Here is a 23,255-nt window from a genome sequence, read left to right as displayed (position 1 = left end):
TGTTATTATCTCATTATTCCTATATCTTCAGTCAGACAGGCTGCATAGGATATATATATATATATTCTATAACAAGCGAGCAGATCTATTATTTCTTTTGTGGTAAAACCTGTCCTCACCTTTTACCAGCCAGGTAGGCCTCTCCACTGGTGACCACAGAGTCTCCTGTCAGCATTTTAAAGGTGCTGGTTTTCCCTGCTCCATTCACTCCCAGCAAACCGAAGCACTGCAGGAAAAGAAAGACAATATTAACCTCAACACAAGTGGTTTTAATTTTTACAGGAATGTCTTCACTCAGTCTTACAAATTCATTGCATTAGCTGGTAATCTTTTTAACCCAATTTGAAAATAAACCAGGACATCCTCTAAATAAAACAGTTTCAACACTCAAACCCTTGTGTTTTCCTGGTGGTCTAGATTCATGTGTGGCAGGTATTAACAGGTGTAAGATACTGTATCTGTATCGTACCTCTCCGGGGGGGATGCCAACACACAACCGGTCCACTGCTGGCTTCTGTTTACGCTTGTAAATCTTGGTAAGCTGCCTGAGCTCCAGGATGTCTGACTGTCCTCCTCCACTCAGGATCCTCTGTCGCTCTCTGGCCACATCCTCATCTTCTTCTCCAATAGGCTTCAGATGACTGGTGGAAGACCTGGAAGATCACAGGTAGTGGAGTGAGGAGAAGTCATATTTAAGACAGACTCGCCAAGGCAGACCTCATATTAAGTATTTAGTTTTGAGTTCTTAGACAGGAGTGCTGTGCTACGTGGAGAAGGAACTTTTAATGAATATCAAAGCACATGTATCACCCACCTGGCCTTGATGCAGAAGCGGTACTGAATGAGGACGGTGATGCAGAAGAAGACAACGCCCTCTATGGCCATTGCAAACAGGTTTTTTCCCACCATGTCCCAGGCCAGAGGGGAACGGAATCGGTTTTCACCTACGACAGAACCGACATTTCGGCACTTAATACTCATCTTGTCAAAACCAATACAAATACACTTGTTGATAGAGGTCTGTTGTGCTTACCGAATCTTTCCAAAGCATCAGCCATTGCCTGATTCTTCACCATGTCAATCAGTCCTCTGCCCAGACAGAAGTGCGGGAAGATGAGGAACACGTTCTTCAGTATGTCGTTGATACCACCGATCTCCTGAAACAGGAGCGACGTCAACATTCACAGTTAATATTCAATCCGGTTTAATCAGGCTGCACATTTTTGAATCAACAATCAATCAATTGACTGCTCCATTAAGACATTACTCACATTGCTCCCAAACAGCTCCAGTACAAATGTAGAAACGCTGCCATTGATTCCGATCAATATGTTTACGCTGGTCAGAACCACATAGGCCGTGCTGGGGATCTTAAAGAAAAATGAGGCTGGGTACATCAGAGGGGTGATCGACCATCTGGAAGGAGACACAAAGATCACTTTAGGTGAGAAGAGAAAATTATGAAAGAAGGAAAAATAAATCAAAGGGAACTTGAGTCAAACTCACCCGTAGAGCAGCAGCAGCAGAGCCAACACAGGCAGATTGGTGGAGGAGACGTAGGCGTCTTGTTGGAAACACACAAAGATAATGATAACCAATGTGGCCGGGACGATGTAGTTGCACTGCAAGAGAGGAAGAAAAAGAGGCTTCAAGTGAGCTTTAAAAAGACCAAAAAAAAAATGCATTCTGACTTTTCTCTTTCATTTCTCATTCAGTTTGGAGAGGAACCAGTGGCAGAACTGGAGTGTCTTACCATATCCCAGACAAAGTTGGCCAGCCAGTAGAGGAAAGGCTGCACCCCACTGATGAACTGCATGTGTTTCGCCTTGTTCACTCTCTCCTGGATGAGGAAAACCACAAAACTGGCCGGGACAAAGGACATGGCGAAGATCACGCAGATGGACACCAGCACGTCCACTGATGTTGTCATCCTGAGCGAGAGAGAGGAGAGCGAATGAAGAAAGAGAATGAGACGTGGTAAATGTCATAGAAATGAGACAGAAATGAGATTTACAAATGTACCCCCATGTTCTAATACTCACAATGCGACCTGCGACAGCTGCTCCTTGGTGAGGTTGAGCGGATGATTGTAGGCAGTGATGCCAAACTTTGCGGGGTCTTCCCCAGTTGGCAGACTTGCCCGCAGGATGCCGTTGTTCATCACATTGAGGAAAGAGCCGATGCTGTGCCAGCCCTTGTTGTTAAACCAGATCTGAAGAAAAGAGAAGCAGATGTGACATTTTAGTCTCTGTAACCTCAGAGGAAAAAACAGAGCAGCCTGGAAGTAAATTACTAGCTTGGTGAACAGAGGAAAAATTGGAAGATTTTGTCCTTGAAAAGTGGCTCTGTTCCCGCTAAATGATTGAGTCCCCCCATTTCTATGCCTTTCTTTGTTCGGTCTTAATGAGCTTTGTCTATATTCACAGGAATACTGCACATGTACTTAGGTTGTTACTATGGCATCCATCGTTTTATTGTTTGTTTTTATTGTTTTTTAGGTGGGATTTAAAGCAATATACTTATTCTGAAGCATTGAAAAAAGAAATACACGTTGCACAAGTGAGGAATAAAGAGTAAAAAACAAAAAGCATGAAATGTGTCAGCACTGTGGGGCCGAAAGCTATGCAAGTTTTTAATCTGTTAAGTGAAGAAATTAGTTATTACGCAATCAAATTACACAATATGAATAGAATGAGTGATACATTTTGTGTCTACATGGGCGTAACAGCGGCATCGCTGAAGGATTTGTTCAGGGAGGCTTGACAGTAATCTACAGAGCCATGTGACGTTGTATAACCTGTATGAATGTGTGAGTGTGTTAGTGTGTGTGTGCAGGTGTCTGTGCTAACCTTGACGTTATTCTTGGTGTCCAGTCCTTGGATAAAACTGGAGAGACTGCGAAAGAAACGATCTGCTGCAGTTCCCTGGAGGATGGGTGAGGCACAGAGAGAAGGCGAGTGGGAGGGAGAGAGAGAGAGAGAGAGAGAGAGAGAGAGAGAGAGAGAGAGAGAGAGAGAGAGAGAGAGAGAGAGAGAGAGAGTCTTCTTTAGTCCATGGAAAACTAACACTGTTCAAACCTACAATAACATGAGTCCATCAAATCTAATTTCACTACAGCTATAATTGCAAAAACATAAAAATGTTGAAATGATTCCCTTTATAAAAGAGCTATTGTCTATGACTGAAACTGCAGCAGTAAAATTTAACCAGTTTGCTTTTCCTGAGTAACAGGCTGCTACAGACCAGTTAAGTGTAGGATGTAAAACAGTACTGTAATGAAATCTCTCACCCTCTCCAGGCGGAAGCGTCTCCTTAGCTCCACGATTGCATCGTCAATTTCATCTCTGTTGGACAGAAGCTGAGAATTCCTGGCCCCCAGTGAGAATCCACCGTATCTGTGGAGAGCACCATCATTTTAATATCAGTGAAGGACACAGCTGAGCTGCACTCAGATCAATACTATTGATATACCAGTAAACTGAAGATGGAAGATATCTGATAATGTACCTGAACTCGTTGACCCAAATCTTGTTCTTCAGGCTGTAAGAGAAGAAAAAATATTTAACGGTTAGCAATTCCTTGAGTGAGAAATGACACAATGAAGCCAGAATTAACACAAATATTTGAGATCAGCGTTACCTCTTGCCAATAATCTGCGCGTAGGTTTTAACCAGATAATCCGAGATGTTTCTGCCAGTCAAATTCTGAAGAGTGTCTTTGTCACTGATCATCATCTGGACACACAAACAGGCAAAAAAATTGATTAACATTTTTGTGTGTTTAAGAGAATATATTAATTATTTGAATTTTTACTTTTGTAATTTTGTGGATTACTAACACTTCGGTTTTGACTTTATACATGTTTGGTGTCACCAACCTGCGGTGGTGGAAGTCCCCCGGCACCAGCTGGACACTCCGGCAGCATCCTCTTGCGCCCTTCGCAGCTGCACTCACACAGGGGAGACGGATTCTCCATGGTCCAGTTGCCTTTTTCAAACATGTCCTTCACACTTTGAGAAACTTGTGGGATCGACCACTCGTCCTCTACTGCAGTGCAGGACGTGTCCCTGAGTTGACACAAGTATATATTAAACTTCAAATTACCATTTTATGAGTGTGTGTAGAGTACAATACACTACTACTACTATATATATAGATCTACTCTAGATCTATATATTTTTATTTTCTTAACAAAACTCACGGTATGGGCTCTCCTTCCATGCAGCGTGTTCCAAATCCTGGTTTTTCTGTCAGAGCTCCCAGTAGTTTATTGGTGTGAGGATCGTCAGGCATGTCATTACTATGAAGACACAAGAGAACCCATTACATAACACAGAAGGTGTTTATCCTGAGTTTCATAGTTTCTTCACAACTGTTATTGTGAATCCCTGTAAGGATTGTATCCAGTGCAGTTTCAGCACTTTTTCCTGCTACGCCAGTTAGGTAACGTGTGAATGTAAGTACAGTTAGGTAACCTTTTACATATTTTATCAGTTGTGCACTTTTTAGATGCAAACAACACATTTCTTTAGGAAAATGTGCTTGTTCATTTCTTTTTCTTGACAGGACACGAGAAAGACTCGATTGAGGTGAACTGAAGATTAAAGAGTGGTTTGACAGATAACTGGTTAGCTATTGTTTTATTATTAGAATGATAAATGGGTGAAAAGGAGGAAAGACAGAAAGAAAAAGATCTCACCTGATGAAGGTGAACTGCTCTCCATACATGCCGGGATCCAGAGCCAGACTGGGGTACTTTCCAAAGGGAGGAACAATCAGGCTGAACACCAGGGCAATACACACAAACACCGCAGGGAGAACGATCTGAAAAACAGCACCGTCAAGATTTATTACATCGAACGCACATGAAAACTGTCACACCTCAGATTTACTGCTTCATTGTAACATGCAGTTGTTCAGAAAATCTTGCACGAGTGATGCAAGGCAGAGACACCCGTACAGTGGTTTCCTCTATATGTGCAGTGTGCGTATACGAAAATAGCACCGGCGTACCTGAGCAAAGAAGCCTTTCCTGGAGCGCCGAGCGTAGAGAAACCGTTTCCAGAGTAGTGCAACAAACTGCTGTCTCTTCAGACTCCAGCCTTTGACCTGGTACGAACCTTTGCCATCTGTTCCGCTGAGCCAGTCGGTCTCACGGGATTCTGGACACAGACACCACGATACACATGAGCAAACTTGCAACATGATAAGTGTCTGTCCTGATTTTGTCACATTGCTAACAATAACTGTCTGTAAAGGCAACTTTACTGGCACAAAGCAACTCATTTTAACGCTTCACAACATAAATCTAGTTTCCTTAAAAAAAAACAACAAAAAAACAAAACAATATATGAATGGCAGCAACAAGGCTGTTGCTATCATTGCACTGCATGCTGGGTAGTGCAGTTCTACCTGGGTCACCTTCAGAGTCGTTGAAATCGAAATCATCCTCAGTGAACGGCTTCAGGCAGCTCTGGTGGTCTCCAAAGGCGTGACGACGACGAGTCCTGGTTGGTACGACTCCATCTGCAGCCACAGGAGAGTAGACGAATTCATTTAACCCACTGCAGTTTCATGTTTTCTGTTTTGTTTAATGATGATGTCCCACTACAATAACTGTGGTTTTGTCGTTCAGGTGTATAAATATTATCGTGCAAACTGGAAAATCTCATAAATCTCACCTGAAAGCTCAACAGAGTCGACTCCACTGTCCTCGGCCACTTTGAGGAAAATCTGAAGAGATGGAGGACACGAGATTAAAACAGCGGCTAAACTTGAAAAACAGATGGTGACTGATCTTTTAATTTACAGCCAACAATGGAAGGCCAACTGCGGAAGACCGGACAAAAAGCTCAGTCAGCTCTTAAGTGCTCATTACCTCTTCCAGGGTAGTATCAGATATTCCATAGCTGGATATTCCCAGGTCGGTGAGTCTGTCGTCAAGCTCGTGGAAAAGCTCCACAAAAGCTCCATCTTTAGCGGACTGGTAGGGCAAGACATAAGTGAGCTCATGGCCGAGGTCCTCCACCAGACGAGCCTCTGGGACATGCTTGAATATCACGTTAGAGATGAGGGAGACATCTGTAGGACAAGAATGGGCAGGAAGAGCGAGAACTTGATGAGAGGGAATAAAAAACATTGACATCTTACATGTCTTGTAAAGTTAATTCTACTGGAAAAAGAAAAAAAAACCTGTCCTCTGCTAAGGTAGCCAGTTTATTGTCAGTTCTTACCAATAGTGGTGGTTTCACTTTCCGGTTCGCTGCCCAAACCAGCATCTGAACTGCTCTCTGATACACTGTCCTCCTGAACAAAAGACAAAAGGGATAAACAGTTTAGTAAGACTAAGTTAAACGTTTGATTGCTTTCTGGTAATAAATTATCCTTTCTATTTTTAACTCTTTGCTAATTAAACTCTCGAGTCTGGCGCGAGAAAAGTCTGTCACAATCTGCATGTGTTTGCTTTTGGGCACAATGTGAAAGAATGAAACGTGATGAACCGAGCGATTAATCAGACAGAAAAAGGAACAAGCTCCTGTATTTTATGTCAGTAACATTACTGGAAATGAGACCATTTATTTTTTATCCTTCTAAAACTAATTTCTAATGTGAGTTGTTACATCTCTTTTATACCTTCTCTGTTTTCTTGCTGTAGCAGACGGTGCTGGCAGAATTCCTGCAGGACTGAAGCGTCAGGTCGTAATCTCTCTTGACCAGGGTCAGGTAGTAGCCCGTCCCCAGGTGAGTCTTCAGGAAGAGCGAGGAGCCTACACAGCACAGCTTGCCGTGGGAAATGATGGCGATTCTGTCACCAAGGATGTCAGCCTCATCCATGTGATGAGTGGACAGGATGATGGTGCGGCCTGACGGGAGGGAAAAACACAGTCAGCTCAAGTTGATAGTTTCTGAGTGGTCTTTGACATAATGATACATAAAAATGAAAAAAGTAAATATATCAAGTATAGTAGTATTCACCCTGTCTGTATTTAAGCAGCAGGTCCCAGATTCCCCTGCGTGCATAAGGGTCAACGCCAGCAGTAGGTTCATCCAGGATCACAACCTTTGAGCCCCCAACAAAAGCCAGGGCCACCGACAACTTCCTCTGCATCCCACCTACAAAGACAACAGGGACAAAAAGTTAGAATCACACATTTGAAAATTGCCCTTTACACAGAAATGAAGATACAAAATTTAAAATAATCAAACTGACCGGACAGGGTGCTGGTGCGAGACTGTCGCTTGTGAGGCAGTCCAACATCGTTGACAATCTGCTCCATCTCAGCCTTCACCTTCTCCTCCGGCAGCCCCTTCAGACGGGCGTAGAACCAGATGTGTTCCTCAACCGTCAGCCTGGATTACAGCAAGTCAACAAACCACATGATTACCAGAGCACAAAGAGGCTACACGCATGCTAAGAATTCAGTCCCTGATACTGGATACATACATGCTGAAAAGTACGTTGTGCTGGGGACAGACGCCCAGATTCTGTCGGATGGTGCTCAGTTCAGTGCGGATGTCCTTGCCGAGGATGTAGGCTGTACCAGAGGTGGGTGGGAACAACCCTGTCAGGATTGACCTATTAGAAAACCAGGAAGAGACACAACAGTCAATCACAATCTCAACTGAGTAGATTTCAAATTCCCATAACTCCTCTCTTGGAGCGTTGTAGTTGTACTGTACGATAACGTGTGCATTATCTTACATAGTTGTGGTCTTGCCAGCTCCATTGTGTCCAAGGAAGGAAGTGATCTGTCCTTCATAGAACCTCAGGGACAGTCCGTCTACAGCCAGCTTGTTTCCATGGCTGTAGACCTTCACTAGATTCTCAATGTAGACACCAGGGTCGATGTGGCCCGGTTCCTCCTCAATACACACAGCTGTGGATAAAGTAAAGACAACGACATAAGTAGATGTTTGAAAAGACTTAACCCTTCACATGTGACAATGTTTCAGTAAAGGTTTTGTATCTGAATATTCATCCATGAAAACAATGATTATGATTTGCACCTTCAGCATTGCCCTTCTTTGACAGAGGGGTGGAGAGGTTCTTGTTCTCTTTCTCCCCACACCAGTACGTCTTAGTGAAAGGGAAATACCAAGGCCTGGGGATCCCATACTGACCTGGAATAGAAAGAATTGTTTTATTCTTATCTTTTTGCCACGTCCACTAAAAAAACCTCAAGAACTCATAATACTAGCAACTGTACATAACTGATTTAGAAACACAATTGTAAACTTCGTCCGTGACTCACCAGGAAACACAGCTTCGATGTACCAGGTCATTATTCCATACAGAACGGCGTCAAACAGCATGAGGCAGATAGAGGTGGTCAGGTTGTAGCTGTCTTCCTCCAGAGGGCTGGCCAGCAGGTTCGACCACTGGATACCCACACCTTGCTCCTCAAACAGGGCAAAGTACTCACAGCCAAACCCAAACGCAACAGGAGACAGCAGACTCTGAGGGAAGAGCAGAGAAACCAGAGTTTAGTGGAGAGAAAAAATAACTCCATAATAACTTAATAACCACAGAATGCATGTAGATTTACAGACATGTGACTTTTTGGGTTTGTCCATCTCAACAAATACTAGAGACTTCAAACTCAGCACAACACTCAACACAAAATGCTGAGTATTCGCATGTGTATTATCAAATTACTTCCACACACCACAACAACTTTTGCTCCAAAGCCGACGTAGTCTTGCCAGGCGACACACAGCACGTAGGGTAGGTAGAGGGTGAAGTAGATGATCCCACCGCAGGCAGCTGCCAAGTTAGCACGCGAGAACAGGGTGCTGATGAGGAAACACTGCATGATGGTTACTACGCCGAATGATCCAAGGAATAGAAACACAACACCCGGGTCACTGTAAGGGAGCAGGTTTCCCATCTGAGAATGGTGGGTGTGGGGTGTGGGGGGGAGAGAAAGAAAAGCAGAGTTAAATTGTTTCCCGGTTACAGCAGTATGATATCACTTGTTTTCCACAAGATGAGGACATTTCTTGACAATGAAGAATTGTAGTCATGGAAAAACAAGAGTGACCATCAGCGATGATCAGTGTGAATATGTCAGTTTTTTCCCCCCTCTAATTTGTTGACATTCCTGTGTGATGATGCCTTTGTGCACATGTATGCGTACTTGTCTAAGTCTAACACCAACCTTCAATAACATCACCAACAAGCCCGCGCTGATCAGCAGTGGGATTAAACTGCTGATGAACCAGCTGAGCCACAGGGTGCCGTTGTTCAGTCCCATGATCCTCATGGTCTCCTTGAGCCGTGCCTCCTTCTCGTACACAACGCCCTTGATGATGATGGCCACTGAGTACATCCATGCCAAGGTCATGAAGAGAGGCATCGAACGACTCATCACCCGAAGGAAGCTGTGAAAAAAAACGTACGAAAAAATGAGCCACACATCCAGTCAAGTACCTGTAGAGGGAAAGATTTTTTTTGTTTTTCCGCCCACACTGTTCACTTACATGTCATCAACGTAACAGGGGTAAGGCATCTGCTGAATGTAGATGCCCGTCTTCTCCTTGGTGCCAGTGATGGCTCTGATGATTCCATGCTCGATGACGTCCTGCAGGTAGGAAAATCCACCCCAGATGTACCGAAGGTCCTCGAAGGGGTCAGCTCTGGGACCAGGATCCCAATACCTACAATGCAAGATGAAGGTTAGAAGTCTCATGACGAAATAAAACTCTGAAAATCTGCAAATGATCACAGATTAAATAATAATTGGACCCTTACCCATCTTTAATCTTGTTCGTCCTCTCCACGTTATCAATGTCCATGCGAATCTTATAGTTGACATTGGGAGGCAGGTCAGTGCTGTTGCTACGGGCGATGTCAGGAAACACGATTCCTGCCCAAAATTTCTGGTTGTCCAGGAGACCCATGGACTTGTTGACCAATCGCTCCTCATTAGCTACTGGCTCCAGCTTGTCCAGGTTCACGCACTGAAGGAGGGAGAGGGGGTTTATGCCATGTGTTGATCCGTTTGATAAGAAAAGAGCATTAGCTGTTGTAAGATGTAAATGTCTAGTTAAAGAAGGATGTAAAAGGAGAACAGACAAGTGGTAGGATGTTTTGCAGAAAAATAATACTACTTAAAATGTTAATGTAAAATGGTCCTAATGGTGTTTTGAAGTTGCTGTTGTTTACAGAGTCATCCGCCTGTAGCTCATTTTGACTGACAGCTCTTTAACGCCTCCAAAACAAACTAATCAACGCTTACACACAGGTCATGAAATTTCCTCCTCAAACAATCACACCCTTTTCCTCACAAATATTGCTCAGAAGTTCTTAATAACTATAAACTTTATACACAAACTCATGTGACTTGGGTAGACAATGAGTAACCATAGCACATTTTGTTCAGCTGATTTGTTGAGACCTCCTACAGATTAGCCTCTCACATATTTAGCTGACATAAGATGATTTATACCCCATCCCCTCATTCCGAGTGTGTGAGAAGCCACTGAGTTCTGATGGCGTAATGAAAATACTGCATGAGCACTCCTAATGCCTACGGGCGTGACAGTCTTTTACGGTCATGTGAGGCCTTGACATAGTTTTTGGTGTGAAAAATGTCAGTTTATACACATAATATGATCCTCTTAAAAGGGGAGGCACAGTTGGTAGGTCAGTGGGTCGTTTGCAGTGTTGCTAGATGTAAACAAGGTCAAAGAAAATTCAGTGAGTTCAATATTTGTGTGACAAAGATACCTAACTGACCTGAGGTTAGGGTTTAACATTCTCTATTTGTAAATGATTTATTGCATTATTCACAGTGATAAGAGGGAAGAGGACACTGAGGTGAGTTTAATGTCATGAGGTGGCCGCACAAAAAAAATCATCTGTTATATTTAGAAGATCATCAGTCTCTTATCAGTTGTCTACGTCATCAGCGTATGGTGTGGAAAACATCATTATTTATTGAAGCAATCTGATTATTAGTGTGTATATATATATATATATATATATTAGAGATACATGATGTTTATTTTATAGACATTTGAGTGAAGAAATCCTCTGACACAGATGAATTAGACAATAATTACCCAATCACTGGGGCATGAACATTGATCAACATTTGGCAGGAGTTTAGGGGTGATTGTTTATTGCTAAAGCTCGGCTCTGGCATACTGACCCAATACACGGAGACAGGGAGCAGTGACACACTCCGCATAGCAATGATTTAACTCGACAAGGGAAGGAAAGGAAAAGAACATTTGATTTCAAGGCTTTTAATAGCTGTGCCAAGATCCTAATGTAGTTCAAAGTGCACTAGGAAACAATGGAAGATACTGGAGGATTTTGTAATGTTCTGACCTAAATGGACAATTGGCATTTAACCTATTTCTCCACGAGGTTTTCTTTGCATCTTGACCTAAATGAAGGATTGATAACAGCTATTTTACAGACTCAACTTAAGACCCATACAAATATGGCCCAACATATATAATACTGTATATTATTACTATTATTATTATTTTTGTCATAATTATTGTTATTATTATTTATTTTGTGTATGCTGTCTTTTTGGTGATGCGTCGCTCACACACTAACCTCCATGAAGCGTGAGATGGTCTGTATGGCCTGGTCGGTTTCGTTGAAGACATCTCTCCAGGTGTAGGTGGACCCTGCGGGTCTTGGGTCCTCTGAGGCCTTGGACAGGAATTCAAACACATCTGACACGTGCCACTCAGTCCCACTGAGCTGGGTGTTTAAGAATGCAGCACTGGCGTTATTCTGGAGCAGGGTCTGCAAAAACAAAACAATGTGAAAGATTTATATTGATTATTATGGACAATGTATTCGTGTCTGAGAGTCTACGTGTTATTACACGTTGAGATAAAGAAAACCCAAATACCTGAATTTTACAAGAGTTAATTTTATGCTGTCATAAAACTTTAACATCTTTTTTTTAACCCTTTTCCTCCTGCACTGTAAAATGTATGTCAAACAGCAGTGAAAAAGTATGTCTTAAGGCTTGTTTGGTTCTCTGACCCTTATTACTGCTGCACTCTCTTGAGTGTGTTTTTGTGTACCTTTCTGTGTGGCTTGTGACCTATTTTACTATCATTTGAATTTCTAAGGTCCAAGTTCAAGGCTTTTGTCAAAATCATTGACTCTTTTATTGCAGCCATTTCCCTCTTTCCCAGACAGAGAAACCTATTTCCTCTAATCAAACACTATATAAGCCCTGTTATTTTCGAAAACTTGTCATCGGAACAAATTAAAGTGTTAAATTTGAGCTACTGGTTAGAAAATATGACGCACATATGTACTCTACAAAAATACCACCTTTCACCACTAGGTGGAAGCGGTGCATATGCAATTTAGATGAGAAAAGGGAAGTGTGAATTATATGGGACTTTTTCCTTAAGCACATGATTGTAAATGCCTGATCCTGCAAGACAGGCTTCATTTTTACACCCATTAATCACGACAGAACAAATAGTCCTGTGAGCACAAATACCAACACGCTGTGTGCTTCTCCCCGCTTTGATCTGATCATTGAGAACAAATGATTTAAATGAGGCCGAGCCTTGCTTTGCTTCATGTTTTTAGATGGCAGCCAGATCCACATTTTAATACAACATCTATCTAGCTATCTATCTCAACTAATCAAATTTTGTGGTTGACCTAAGCTCTTTGTCCCTTTCATCTGAATTATCTGTCTGTGTATTATTCATTGATTTTTGTCTCTCTCATGTTCACCCTCTTTGCCTCTGTCCTCTTCCTGCATGGTTACAAGCACTTTCATCAGCCTGAGAAGAAGCTAATAAAGCATAAACTCTCTTTGTTATATTCGGGGTAGTCGCTATCGCAACTAAAACTCTGGGGTGGAGACCTCCACAGAAGCTTGAAAACTTGAAAAATAGTCGGAGAAATGCACAGATTGCTGTGCTTAAACCCTTTATGTAAACAGGAAGAACGCTGAGAACACAGCTCTGATGTGTGTACGTGAAGAATGTCAGTGCATCCCACTCACCCTAACCAGGTCCATTTCCTCGCTATTCTCCATGAAGTTCCAAACTTTGGGCCTCATCTCCTCCCACATCCCTCCAAGGTCCCTCAGAACGCCGAGCTCCTGGAAGGTCTTATTAACCTGCAGCGAACACACACACACACACACACACACACACATCCTTAGTCATTTAATTCATTGTAAATGATTGTTCTGATAGGCTTTTAGACATGAGAGGGGCCTGTTGTACCTCGTGGATGATCCTCTGTGTTGCAGGAGTATCTGGGGTGTACAGGATCTTCCCCATGAGCAGTGGCTTCAGAGCTCTCCAGATCATCCTGGAAATGGGGCTGGACTCCAGGCTCCGCATCATGTTGTTACAATAAGGGGCTGGGAAACAAAGACAAAGACATTTTGAGTCTTTTGATTTGGACTTGTTAAGGACTCTGATCTCTGACAAAAGTGAACAAAAGAAAAGGTCCTTTAGAGTCGATCTGCCCTAGACACTTACTTGAGGAGTTGTCGTAAGCAGAGAGGGGTTCACTGTCACTGTCGTTACCATGGTTTCCAAACAGGGCCTTGTAGTTGTTGTCTTCATACCAGTTAAGAGACTTAATTTTGAGGCCACCTCCCTCAGGGTGTCCGCAGACGATACGTGAAACGGCCTGGTACATCTGGTTTGGAGAGCCTGTGGCATTTGCAGTTAGATACAGGATCTCCTTTCGCATATCCTTCCAACTCTTCATACTGGCAAGCTGGTGGAGACACACACACACACACACACACACACACACACACACACACACACAGAAATATTGGCATGAAGATCTTTGGTAGATAGCCAGAAGTGTATCAGACACAACTCCCAGACCCAGAAACATACACACAAACATTCAAAACTGGTACTCTTCACCAAAACAAAAAAAATTACAGTGTCTCACATACAGATGTGAGTGTTGATGTCGCCTTCCAACGCACACAGTAATGCTTTTTTAATGCTACATTGTCATGCTTCAAGGTGATTTAAAGTACATGGAAATGAACACTACAGGAAAAATCTGTAGAAAAATAATTTTAGTCTGGGAATTATATCCATGCCTGTGAAATTAGTCCTACATGACATCAGCTTCCAGCAGCAGAACAAAGACTCTAAGTACTGTTGATGAGTTTCCTGAATGTACTGTATGCCATATCTCCTTCGTGTCACCACATCTGTGTTCAAACCTGCTCTGTACATGTCTCATATACTGTAACTCACAGTATGAGAAGTGAAAATAATATGTCTGCATCAACATGAGAGACTATCATCTGTCACAACAGAGGCAGCGTGTATGTGTCTGCTCACATGTACATGTATGTGTGTCTGCGTGTGTGTGCAGATGTAGTTATCAAAGGTTATCATCTGTGCCATGAGTGGTGGTATTCTAGACATGGAAGTCAAGTGTCGCACTATGGGGTGGAGACAGTTGGCACTTAGCTGTCTGCCTTACTAAGATAAATTTGACTGCTGTTCCCAGTCCTGTGCACGCCTGCATGTGTGTGTGAGTGTGTGAATGTGGATTTGCATTTCTATCTAGAGGAAAGGTCAGATAACATGTACCAGGTTGTGTTACTAACATGTTATTGCACTGTTACTTATATAATTAAAGCAACTATGATGACGTATGTTCATCTAGTTTCTTAAAGTAAGTAAGTAGATTGTATTTGCTGGTGTTACGAGGTTCACGCAGAATTAATCACACAGTGGTAGAAGCAGTAGTCTTCAGTGCTGCCTCACGTGTTCATGCACTTTTTGGAGGAAATAATTTTGTCATTACAGAGAAACACACATATTTTTCTCCTGTTTTTTTCCATCTGTTCACATTTCCCTGATGAAGTTTAAATCAGGTGAAGGAAACGGAGCTAAAAGTGTGTGGGGAAACTGCATAATACCTGGAAGCACAAACCTAAACATACAATTCTGCTGCCTTTGATTGTCATAAATAAACAACAAAATAACTCTGTCGCATTCCTCTTGTCCCCCAGAGAATTTTTGATATCATATCAACAGTCATATGCAGTGTTACATCATTCCTGCGGGAGCAGCGAGTTCATTTTGGTTCACACAGAGGTTACTACAGGTCACCACAGGATACAAGTCATCACAAATTCCCCGTTTAAGTCTACAAACTGGTCAACTGCACACGCAATTATGTCACCAACCCGTGATAGGGAAGGAATGAAAGGAGGGGGTTTATGTTTTTCGTGCAAGAGAAACAAAGAAAGGGCAGAGGAAGAGGGGAGCTTTTGTTTCCTGCGCGTGAACCAGAGGAGGGTACTTGGGCTTATGGTAAGCTCGGGCTCTGTGCGTGAAGGATGGAGGCTGACCAAATCAGACTTTTCCTGAGGTGAAAATGTGAGAAGGGCAAAGACAGGTGACAAAAAATGAGAGAGAGAAAAAAGGAAGAAAGGAAGAAAGAAACAAAGAAACAAAGACAGAAAGAAAGAAAGAAAGAAAGAAGAGTGGAGGGGGGGGGGTGAGTGCAGACGGCAGGAATGGAAGGTGCGAGAACAAAGAGAGGTTACTGACGGTCATTCTCCTAATAGGCACCTCCGCAGGCTCCTCAAGTAGAGCGCTGTTACACTGACAATTGTTACTGACTACACACTCACTGCTATACAAACACACACCAACACACAAACTGGTGGGATGAGGCACAAACGCACGGAACATCCTGACACACCAATGCGTGGCTGTTTCATAACAAATAACACTTTTCTCTGTCGACTCTGCGTTACTTCACAGCACCTGTTGTTCAGTCAACAGCACGTAATTCCTATTCTGCCTGTCAACACGATATTCAACACTGTTCTCCAACAAAGAGAAAGTGAGACAGAGAACTGCTGCGTCTCAGATCACACACGCACACACAGATCGTTCTGTATGTGGTTGCTTTGCAGCTGAGCCTTCAGCCACATCAAACTGTCACATGCTTTTCTGCTTGTTCACACACAAAAAAAACAGGTGTGATAAAGGTGTGCATGCGTGTGTGTTGGACTTGGTGCATATCTGGGTCTGTGTGTAGGTGGTTTTCTTATGTGGCTGGCTGTCTGTATGTATTTATGCATTAAAAAGGTCACGGGTGGTGCATGTGCACATATGTGTGTTACATGTGTACTTGTAAATATGCGCCTTCATCTGTTCGTTACCAGAGGCTACAGTAGCTGCAAAAACACAGCAATGACTGACAGAAACCTCAGCCTCCTCCTCCTTTTTTGCTCCTTTTCCAGTGTCAAACGCTCACACATGCAGAGACCAATATCCGACCAAATCTACGACTCTGCCATCCAAAACTTCTTATGCGTGCATGCACTCGCCTGTGCTGAGAACACTTTTGTGTGACTGAATATATGTGTCATTTCCCTCGAGGGAAGATGGCCAAGTTAACTTGGGTGACTAGGTGAGTAATACACACACACACACACACACACACACAAGGCAGGCAAGCAGCAGAAGAGGATCGTCCCAGAGTAACCTCAATGTGGAGCCTGTATGAGGTTACTATAGTTCAAATTTCCACTCCTGCACACAGTTATTTAGACCAGAGCAGCTCAGGGACCAATCGTAAATTGATTAACATGAAATAAAATATTTTAACCACATCCAAACTAGCTTGTGATGTGAATATTATTAGGTATTACAGTGGAATTAGTTTGTCTTGAGGTTATTAGAGGTCACTTCTGCTCCCTCTGACAATCTTTAGAATGAATCATATGAAGATAAATCAATGAGGTTAAAACTAACATATTTTTGCAGCACGTTCTTGTAAACTCTAAACGGTAAGAGGTTGAGTTGAATTTAGAGACTCTCTGATCAATCTTCCATCCAGATATCAGGTTGTAGATTTCTCCATGATGACAGCGATCAGGCTTTGGAACGTAGAGGTTACTCGAGTTTATTCACTCCCTACTGCTTTGCTAAGCAACCGCTTAAGCTACTTAAGGCAAACAATACAAAGAAGATAAATGTCACTAATGTTTTCGAGAAGCATGTTGATTAAAATCACAATAAATTATTCAAAAAAGTAAGCATTTGCCAGGCTTGCCTGGAGAGGAAATTAATGACCTCTTTTTCCTTAATTATCACCCAACATAATGAAAGTCTTTGGTATAAGGTGCTGTAATAGGTTGGGAATGAGTGGGAGTGAGTGCAGATTATTAGAGTTCAAATCTCTGCACCGCCGGCCTCCTGAGCGAAACAGAATAATCTGCTTACAAACAGAGAAAAAGGTTAGGAGGAATACTGCAACTAATTAGGATTTAACAACAGTAAATTTAGAGGATCCAGGTTGAACGCTATTGATGGGCTTTAATTGAGAAATTAGTGAAGGATATTCTATTGGTCACAATTTATTCTGGTTATGAAGATTATGTAAATTTGTAAGATTTAAATCATTTTCCATGTGGCACTCCCGTTCATTTCTACACAGTGCCAGGCTCGCACCTTCTTCTTATCAGCTTGCAAATCTTGGGGTAAACAGTATGCAGAATGGATGGCTGTAAACTTTGTCTGATAACAGTGACTAAGATTTTGCTACATTTTTTACAGCACAATTTTTCCCTTCAGTTAAAATATGGTGCTGCAACATCCATAGTCACTGTGTTATTCAGTATTGAGTATATTCTTCTTATATATTTCTATATATTTTCTTAGAGCAAGGGAGAAAATTTGTCACTTTTTCAAGTGCAATTAAACTTGTTTCAGACTCTTTTCAAGATATTCAGAGAAATTCCTGAAACAAGTTTAAATGCAGAGAAACCAAGATTTATTTCTACATGTTCATTCCACTGGCAGAATATTCATGTGGTTTGTCACATGGCCTACAATGTGAAAACGAGCTTTTTCTTTCCTCCTGAAAAGACATTTTGAAAATACATTATGGCCGCAGTTCTTTTGGCCTTTCAACAGTGATAAACCCTGGATTGAAACACAGGCAGATGATTACGAATTAAGAGTTTACATGAGTACATTTCTCCATTCTGCCAGCCTCATAGCTCGTCCACCAAACACACAAGCAAACACACATAATCCGCTTCAAACACAGTAATACACACTGGAGACTATGTCACAGTGTGTTGACATGTCATACCTGATGTGCCACTGGCCTAAAATAAGCACAAAGTCTCCACAGGAGTATAAAAGATCAATAAGAGTTGGTTCAGAAACAAACAAAAAACATGTCGAAACTCAGAATGTTGTGCAAGGATGACATTGCGTTAACATTCTTCCACTTCTGTCTTTTGTATATCCCGAGTTCATCTTTGTAAATCATTGGCCGCTCACACAGAGCCAAGCAAAAAGGAATGTGATATAGTGGAAAGAGGATAAGTAGGACTGATGTAGGCTGCAACATTAGTGGGTGAAGACATAAGAAAGGATCAGCTCACTGGTTTTCTTACACCAACTTAGACAAAAAATGCTATCAAAGCTGCAAACATTCTCTCACACACACACACACACACACACACACACACACACACACACACACACACACACACACATCCAGCTGGGATTTTATGTTTTGCTAACTCAGCAGAACAGGAGCCTGAGAGAAGAAGGGGGCTATGTGTGTTTGTGTGTGTGTGTGTGTGTGTGTGTGTGTGTGTGTGTGTGTGTGTGTGTGTGTGTGTGTGAGAGAGAGAAAGAGTTTGTGTGCACCACCAACTGCTGCTTTTCTCCCACTACATTCCTTTAGCTCAGACTGGGTTACATTAGCTTTGGCCAGGCATGGGTGTGTGTGTGTGTGTAGGAGAATGTGCCTGCATGAGATCCTATGTCCTGTGTGTGTTTATGTGTGTGTGAGACAGTTAAGTCAGTGCACCTAGTTGTTGGCTCAGTAAGGCTTTTGTGCCACTATCTACAGGGGAATTTCACACAGCCTGTTTGTTCTTTTCTGACCTTGAGAAAATGTTTTTTTTTTTTTTGCAGAACTGTAATTTCTTATCTGTCATCTCTGTGTTAGAAAAGTAATCTGAGGTGGAAGCCGGCTTCAAAAAGGGGGGTGGCATACATAGAAAATCAAAGCACTCTGTCACTGTGGTAGAAGAAAGTTAAAAAGGCCTTAATGTGCCTGAATGTCGACAAACAAGACCAATATCGACACGAAACAGCTGGCCGACCTTAAGGAGGACCATTGGGGAGTTGATGTGCGTCAGTCATGTTTTAAGTCATGCGACAATGTTCATAAAAGCTTGGCTGAACATCGCTTTTTCTATTACCATGAAGCAGTGTGCCTTGACTTGCTAGGGATCTTCCTTTTCATTTCTTTTTTGACAATATTAAAAACTATTTTATTGTAATATTGTCAATATGGCCATGACCCTAACTCCCCCAACTTGCATTACTACATAATGACCTGTGTCTACAATAAATGAAACAACTTCACCATGAGCTGATTCTTGGTAAGAATTGATTTTATTCACAAACATTACTACTGAAGATTGAACTTTGGAAACAAATACTTCAGTAGTCCTGTTTTTATGTGTGGGTAGTGTGATCTGTGATGTGTGTGTGTGTGTGTGTGTGTGTGTGTGTGTGTGTGTGTGTGTGTGTGTGTGTGTGGTTTATCTACCTCCACGGCCAGAGCTCCCAGGCTCTCCAGAAGATTGTCGGTTGCAGCTGAGACCTCCTGAACGACTTTGGGGTCTGACCTCACATCCTTCTGTTGGAGAGAAAACGCAATTAGGACAAATCAAATCTCAAATTCACAAAAATATAAATGTAACTTGTGTTGAAAATCATGTGTTTTGTGTAAACTTTTACTTTTCGTTATGTGCCTTTTGTCTTCATCTTTAACTTTCTTTTTTTTTTTTAGGTTTATTATTATAATTTCTTTATAATTTCTTATTATCGGGGGGGTAAAGGAGAGGTGGGAGAGAAAGCAGAAGAACAACATTTGGGTCGCAGGTCAGGGAAGAGGGGAGGCGAGAAAGAACAACAGGTCAGTGTGACTTTGACCTCCTGTGTTCCTGTCTGTCAAACTGCTATGTGTGTGTGTGTGTGTGTGTGTGTGTGTGTGTGTGTGCGTGTGTATGTGTGTGTATTCTCATCTATCACACTAAGCTGTCAGCTGCTGGAACGTCTGACACTTGATAAAGCACAGGCGTCGCTGAAGACAGAGCAGCAGTCTAGGCAGAGAGAAAGATACTGTAGCTTGTTCTGTAGTATCTTCTCTCTCATTTGTTCATTGGTTACTGGTTTTAATGTTGTGGCTGTTCGGCTTACATACACCCATACAGAGTGTAACTAATGGGAGAAAGCTGAATTATGCAAGAGTTCCTGACCTCACTATTTACTTGATTTTGATACTTCTAGAAAGGAATTTCCATTCTTGCATCAAAGTTTGGTCACAGAAGAAGAACAAGATGTGATTTTTGCGGGTGAATCAGATCCACAATGAGCCAGAAACTGATTTCATTCTCATACCAAGAGATGGGAGTAAAGCCTTTCTAATCTCTTTAACAGCACAGCAAGCATCTGCGTTATTAAGCTCTGCTGACTTTGTGATCATTTTTCAAAGACATTCTCCGTGTCCATTCCTTTGTCCGTTTCTCCCTCTAAAGATCAGTGCTACAGAACATAGTGTTTTTTTTTTCACCTCTTGCCATCCTGCTCACCATCGTGACTCACATGTAGGTCATGGGTTTTATGGGAAGGGGTCAGGCTGTTGTGGAAGATACGGGCAGAGGAGAGGTGACAACGGAGAGTAAAGGGAGGAAAGAGGACGGGAGGAGGAGTGAAAACGAGAACAGAAAACAAGTGGATACGGAAAACAACAAGTTTTGTAGTAACCAGAAAAGACAAGGGATCAGGGGATTTACTTTAAATGGATGAATAGAGCTGCCAGAGTTATACAAACAGTGATTCCTCCTGTCACATCATATTGGTGTCACAGTCATTGGCTCCACTTTAGCAGTCACAGTACAATGATCTCAAAAGGCTATTACAACCAGTCTCTGAAGTGTAGGAACAACCATCTACCATCCGGATGTGTGTTTGCCTTTTCTCTTGTGTATCTTTGTGTGTGTGCCCTTGTTCATCATCTCCCAGCTCATATTCTGTAAACACCCATCTTGCTGATAGGAAAACAGTGCTTAGAGCAAATAAAATAGCAAGGCCTTGACTTGTTAAGACAGAAGAAACACGCTGTTGTTTCCAAGTAATAATATGACTCCCAGTTGACTGAAAAGTATTGCATTTTCTTAGGATATCTAATATTGACTTCCTGGCAAAGACGCCCTAATTTTACTTATGCTGGAGGAAACCCAATTATCTAGTGGTGAAGCAACACGGGTCAGTGATGAAAAAATGAATTTTCCAGTTCAAATGGGAAGGGAGTGTCGTCCTTGTTTGGACAAGATACAATGTCCTGGTGAGATCTAGGTTTGGTCTGATTGCTCATGATGCTTCTCATTTTTTTGTTATAAATCTAAAGGATTTACACTTTCATACAAAAAAATCGAACCCTGGCAGTTACTAAACATGTGACCATCACACTCACCAATGGGCCTACATGTGTGCCTCAACAGATGAACTCACCCGAATGGGTTTGAGGAAGTCCAAGTTGGACAGGAAGTGGCTCTGGGCTTTGTCAAGCCAGTCACTGGAGGACTTGCAGATAATTTCTTGAGTCATACGGGACACGTTGTGGTCAGCAATGTGGACAAACTCCTCCAGCGGCGTGGTGTTACAGAGGTCTCTGAGATGGAAGCCAAAACCTTTAGTCAGCACCTGGACAAAGAGAAAAAAAAGAGCATGGCGTGTGTTAGAGACTGTGAAAGGACACAGGAGGAGATATAAATATCCTGATCTAGTTTTTGTTCAAATTGTAACTTGACAACATAGTGGCACAAGGGGCTGCTCTTCAAGTTGAATTTATTGTATGTTCATTCTTCATATACTGAAATATACCACAAACAACAAAGAAGTCAAGCAGCCTGCCAATGAATATTTAGAGATGAGCCTGTCAATCATTTCTATGTCCCCTTCACGAGCATAAAAATGACCTAAAGCAAATGCAAAGATTTATAGAGAAGAATATTTTAACTTGAGTCAAAATGCCTTTACAAGTTCTGTTGCGTAAATATGCTGTTGAGCAAGACTATTGGTGTTTCAACACAGAGTTCCTTTGGTGGTTGTTCTTGACTCTAAAGATCGTTATGTATCAGTTACATTCCTAAAATCTGACCATGAGAATTAAACAGTGACGCTCAGTGAAAGATATTAACCAGAGCAACTACAAGGGGAAGCAATGTTATGAATGTCAATGCTGGAGCATACCAAGGATATCTTCACTAAAGCTTTCTGACAATTTGTAATCCAAATAAAGCTCCACTCCAAGAGACTCGTCTGATGATTAAAAAAAAGGCCATATTGTTTTTCTTTTTCTGATAAAATTGTCATTTAAAACTGGTTCTCTGCCCTCCTTTTAAAAAACGGGTTATTTGAAAGAGCAAACAGCTGAGCCCATGTGGGCTGAGTTACAAATGTCCTTTTTCTGGGACATCAAGGACTGGACAGAGGCTTTGTTTTCTCTGACAGAGTCAAGATGTTCGTATATGTGTGTGTGTCTCTGTGTGTGTGTGTGTGTGTGTGTGTGTGTGTGTGAGAGAAAGAGAGAGAGAGAGAGAGAAAAGAAGCACATGACTTATCTTCTAAATGTCCCTGACCAGTCTGTGTTACACAGGCACAGCTGGTAATCTTTCCATTGGAAAGACATTAGGGCTTACAGCAGGCAGGATTGGGAATCATACTCATCATCCAATGCAGAGAATTCAAAACATATTTTCCTTATGTCTGTCTATGGCTGTATAGAGTATATTGCTGTCCTTTTGTCTGCTTGAGGACTGAGGCAGTATGAGCATCTGATACCGGTTAATCCATGTGGATTAATCATTTAATTTACAACAATTCACAATTTCAAATCAATCAGTGATTTTGATCATTCACTGAAGAGAAAATGCTGAAGGATGGGAGAGGAGGGATTATGTGAATATAAAGAGGCTATTACAGTTCTAAAAACTCCAAATATAAATAAGGGTTTTGCATCTCATTGCTGCAGAATAATTGTCAAACAATTGAAAAAAATAATTTTCATTCCATATAGCAGGGGGCAACATAATAATAAGATTCCCTTAATTTTCACTCCTCTCCTCATATATTGTTCCTATTGATGATTCTAGACTAACAGAAACTCTGCCCTATAGTCTGTACTATACCCTCTTTGATCAATAGATGTC

General features: G+C 41.9%; 1 protein-coding gene across 4 annotated transcripts in view; it reads right to left on the bottom strand.

Moving 5' to 3' along the window:
* LOC111659723 (phospholipid-transporting ATPase ABCA1-like) overlaps nt 1–23,255 on the bottom strand; it is a 41,595-nt gene that overhangs the window by 4,721 nt on the left and 13,619 nt on the right. For 3 of the 4 annotated variants that reach the window (XM_023412733.2, XM_023412734.2, XM_023412735.2), the window contains exons 7-43: nt 21,556–21,747; nt 19,589–19,678; nt 13,489–13,732; nt 13,228–13,367; nt 13,002–13,118; nt 11,573–11,767; nt 9,752–9,960; nt 9,481–9,657; nt 9,159–9,381; nt 8,667–8,888; nt 8,253–8,457; nt 8,008–8,121; nt 7,703–7,877; nt 7,445–7,576; nt 7,211–7,350; nt 6,976–7,113; nt 6,634–6,863; nt 6,234–6,306; nt 5,879–6,081; nt 5,682–5,733; nt 5,413–5,526; nt 5,014–5,162; nt 4,700–4,824; nt 4,202–4,300; nt 3,878–4,067; nt 3,640–3,734; nt 3,508–3,540; nt 3,290–3,395; nt 2,850–2,924; nt 2,043–2,212; nt 1,754–1,931; nt 1,507–1,622; nt 1,272–1,416; nt 1,034–1,157; nt 815–944; nt 470–653; nt 120–226 (exon numbers count right to left, since the gene is read on the bottom strand). In XM_023412733.2, the coding sequence (XP_023268501.1) occupies nt 120–226; nt 470–653; nt 815–944; nt 1,034–1,157; nt 1,272–1,416; nt 1,507–1,622; nt 1,754–1,931; nt 2,043–2,212; nt 2,850–2,924; nt 3,290–3,395; nt 3,508–3,540; nt 3,640–3,734; nt 3,878–4,067; nt 4,202–4,300; nt 4,700–4,824; nt 5,014–5,162; nt 5,413–5,526; nt 5,682–5,733; nt 5,879–6,081; nt 6,234–6,306; nt 6,634–6,863; nt 6,976–7,113; nt 7,211–7,350; nt 7,445–7,576; nt 7,703–7,877; nt 8,008–8,121; nt 8,253–8,457; nt 8,667–8,888; nt 9,159–9,381; nt 9,481–9,657; nt 9,752–9,960; nt 11,573–11,767; nt 13,002–13,118; nt 13,228–13,367; nt 13,489–13,732; nt 19,589–19,678; nt 21,556–21,747 (5,411 nt within the window). The remainder of the gene's footprint in view (nt 1–119; nt 227–469; nt 654–814; nt 945–1,033; nt 1,158–1,271; nt 1,417–1,506; nt 1,623–1,753; nt 1,932–2,042; nt 2,213–2,849; nt 2,925–3,289; nt 3,396–3,507; nt 3,541–3,639; nt 3,735–3,877; nt 4,068–4,201; nt 4,301–4,699; nt 4,825–5,013; nt 5,163–5,412; nt 5,527–5,681; nt 5,734–5,878; nt 6,082–6,233; nt 6,307–6,633; nt 6,864–6,975; nt 7,114–7,210; nt 7,351–7,444; nt 7,577–7,702; nt 7,878–8,007; nt 8,122–8,252; nt 8,458–8,666; nt 8,889–9,158; nt 9,382–9,480; nt 9,658–9,751; nt 9,961–11,572; nt 11,768–13,001; nt 13,119–13,227; nt 13,368–13,488; nt 13,733–19,588; nt 19,679–21,555; nt 21,748–23,255) is intronic. The other variant, XM_087175737.1, reaches the window with a different exon arrangement.

Source organism: Seriola lalandi, unplaced genomic scaffold, assembly GCF_002814215.2.
Source record: "Seriola lalandi dorsalis isolate HSWRI2012SDOR001 ecotype SW California unplaced genomic scaffold, Sedor1 jcf7180002054486, whole genome shotgun sequence".
Lineage (NCBI taxonomy): Eukaryota > Metazoa > Chordata > Actinopteri > Carangiformes > Carangidae > Seriola > Seriola lalandi.
This window is presented reverse-complemented; position numbering and strand designations above follow the sequence as displayed.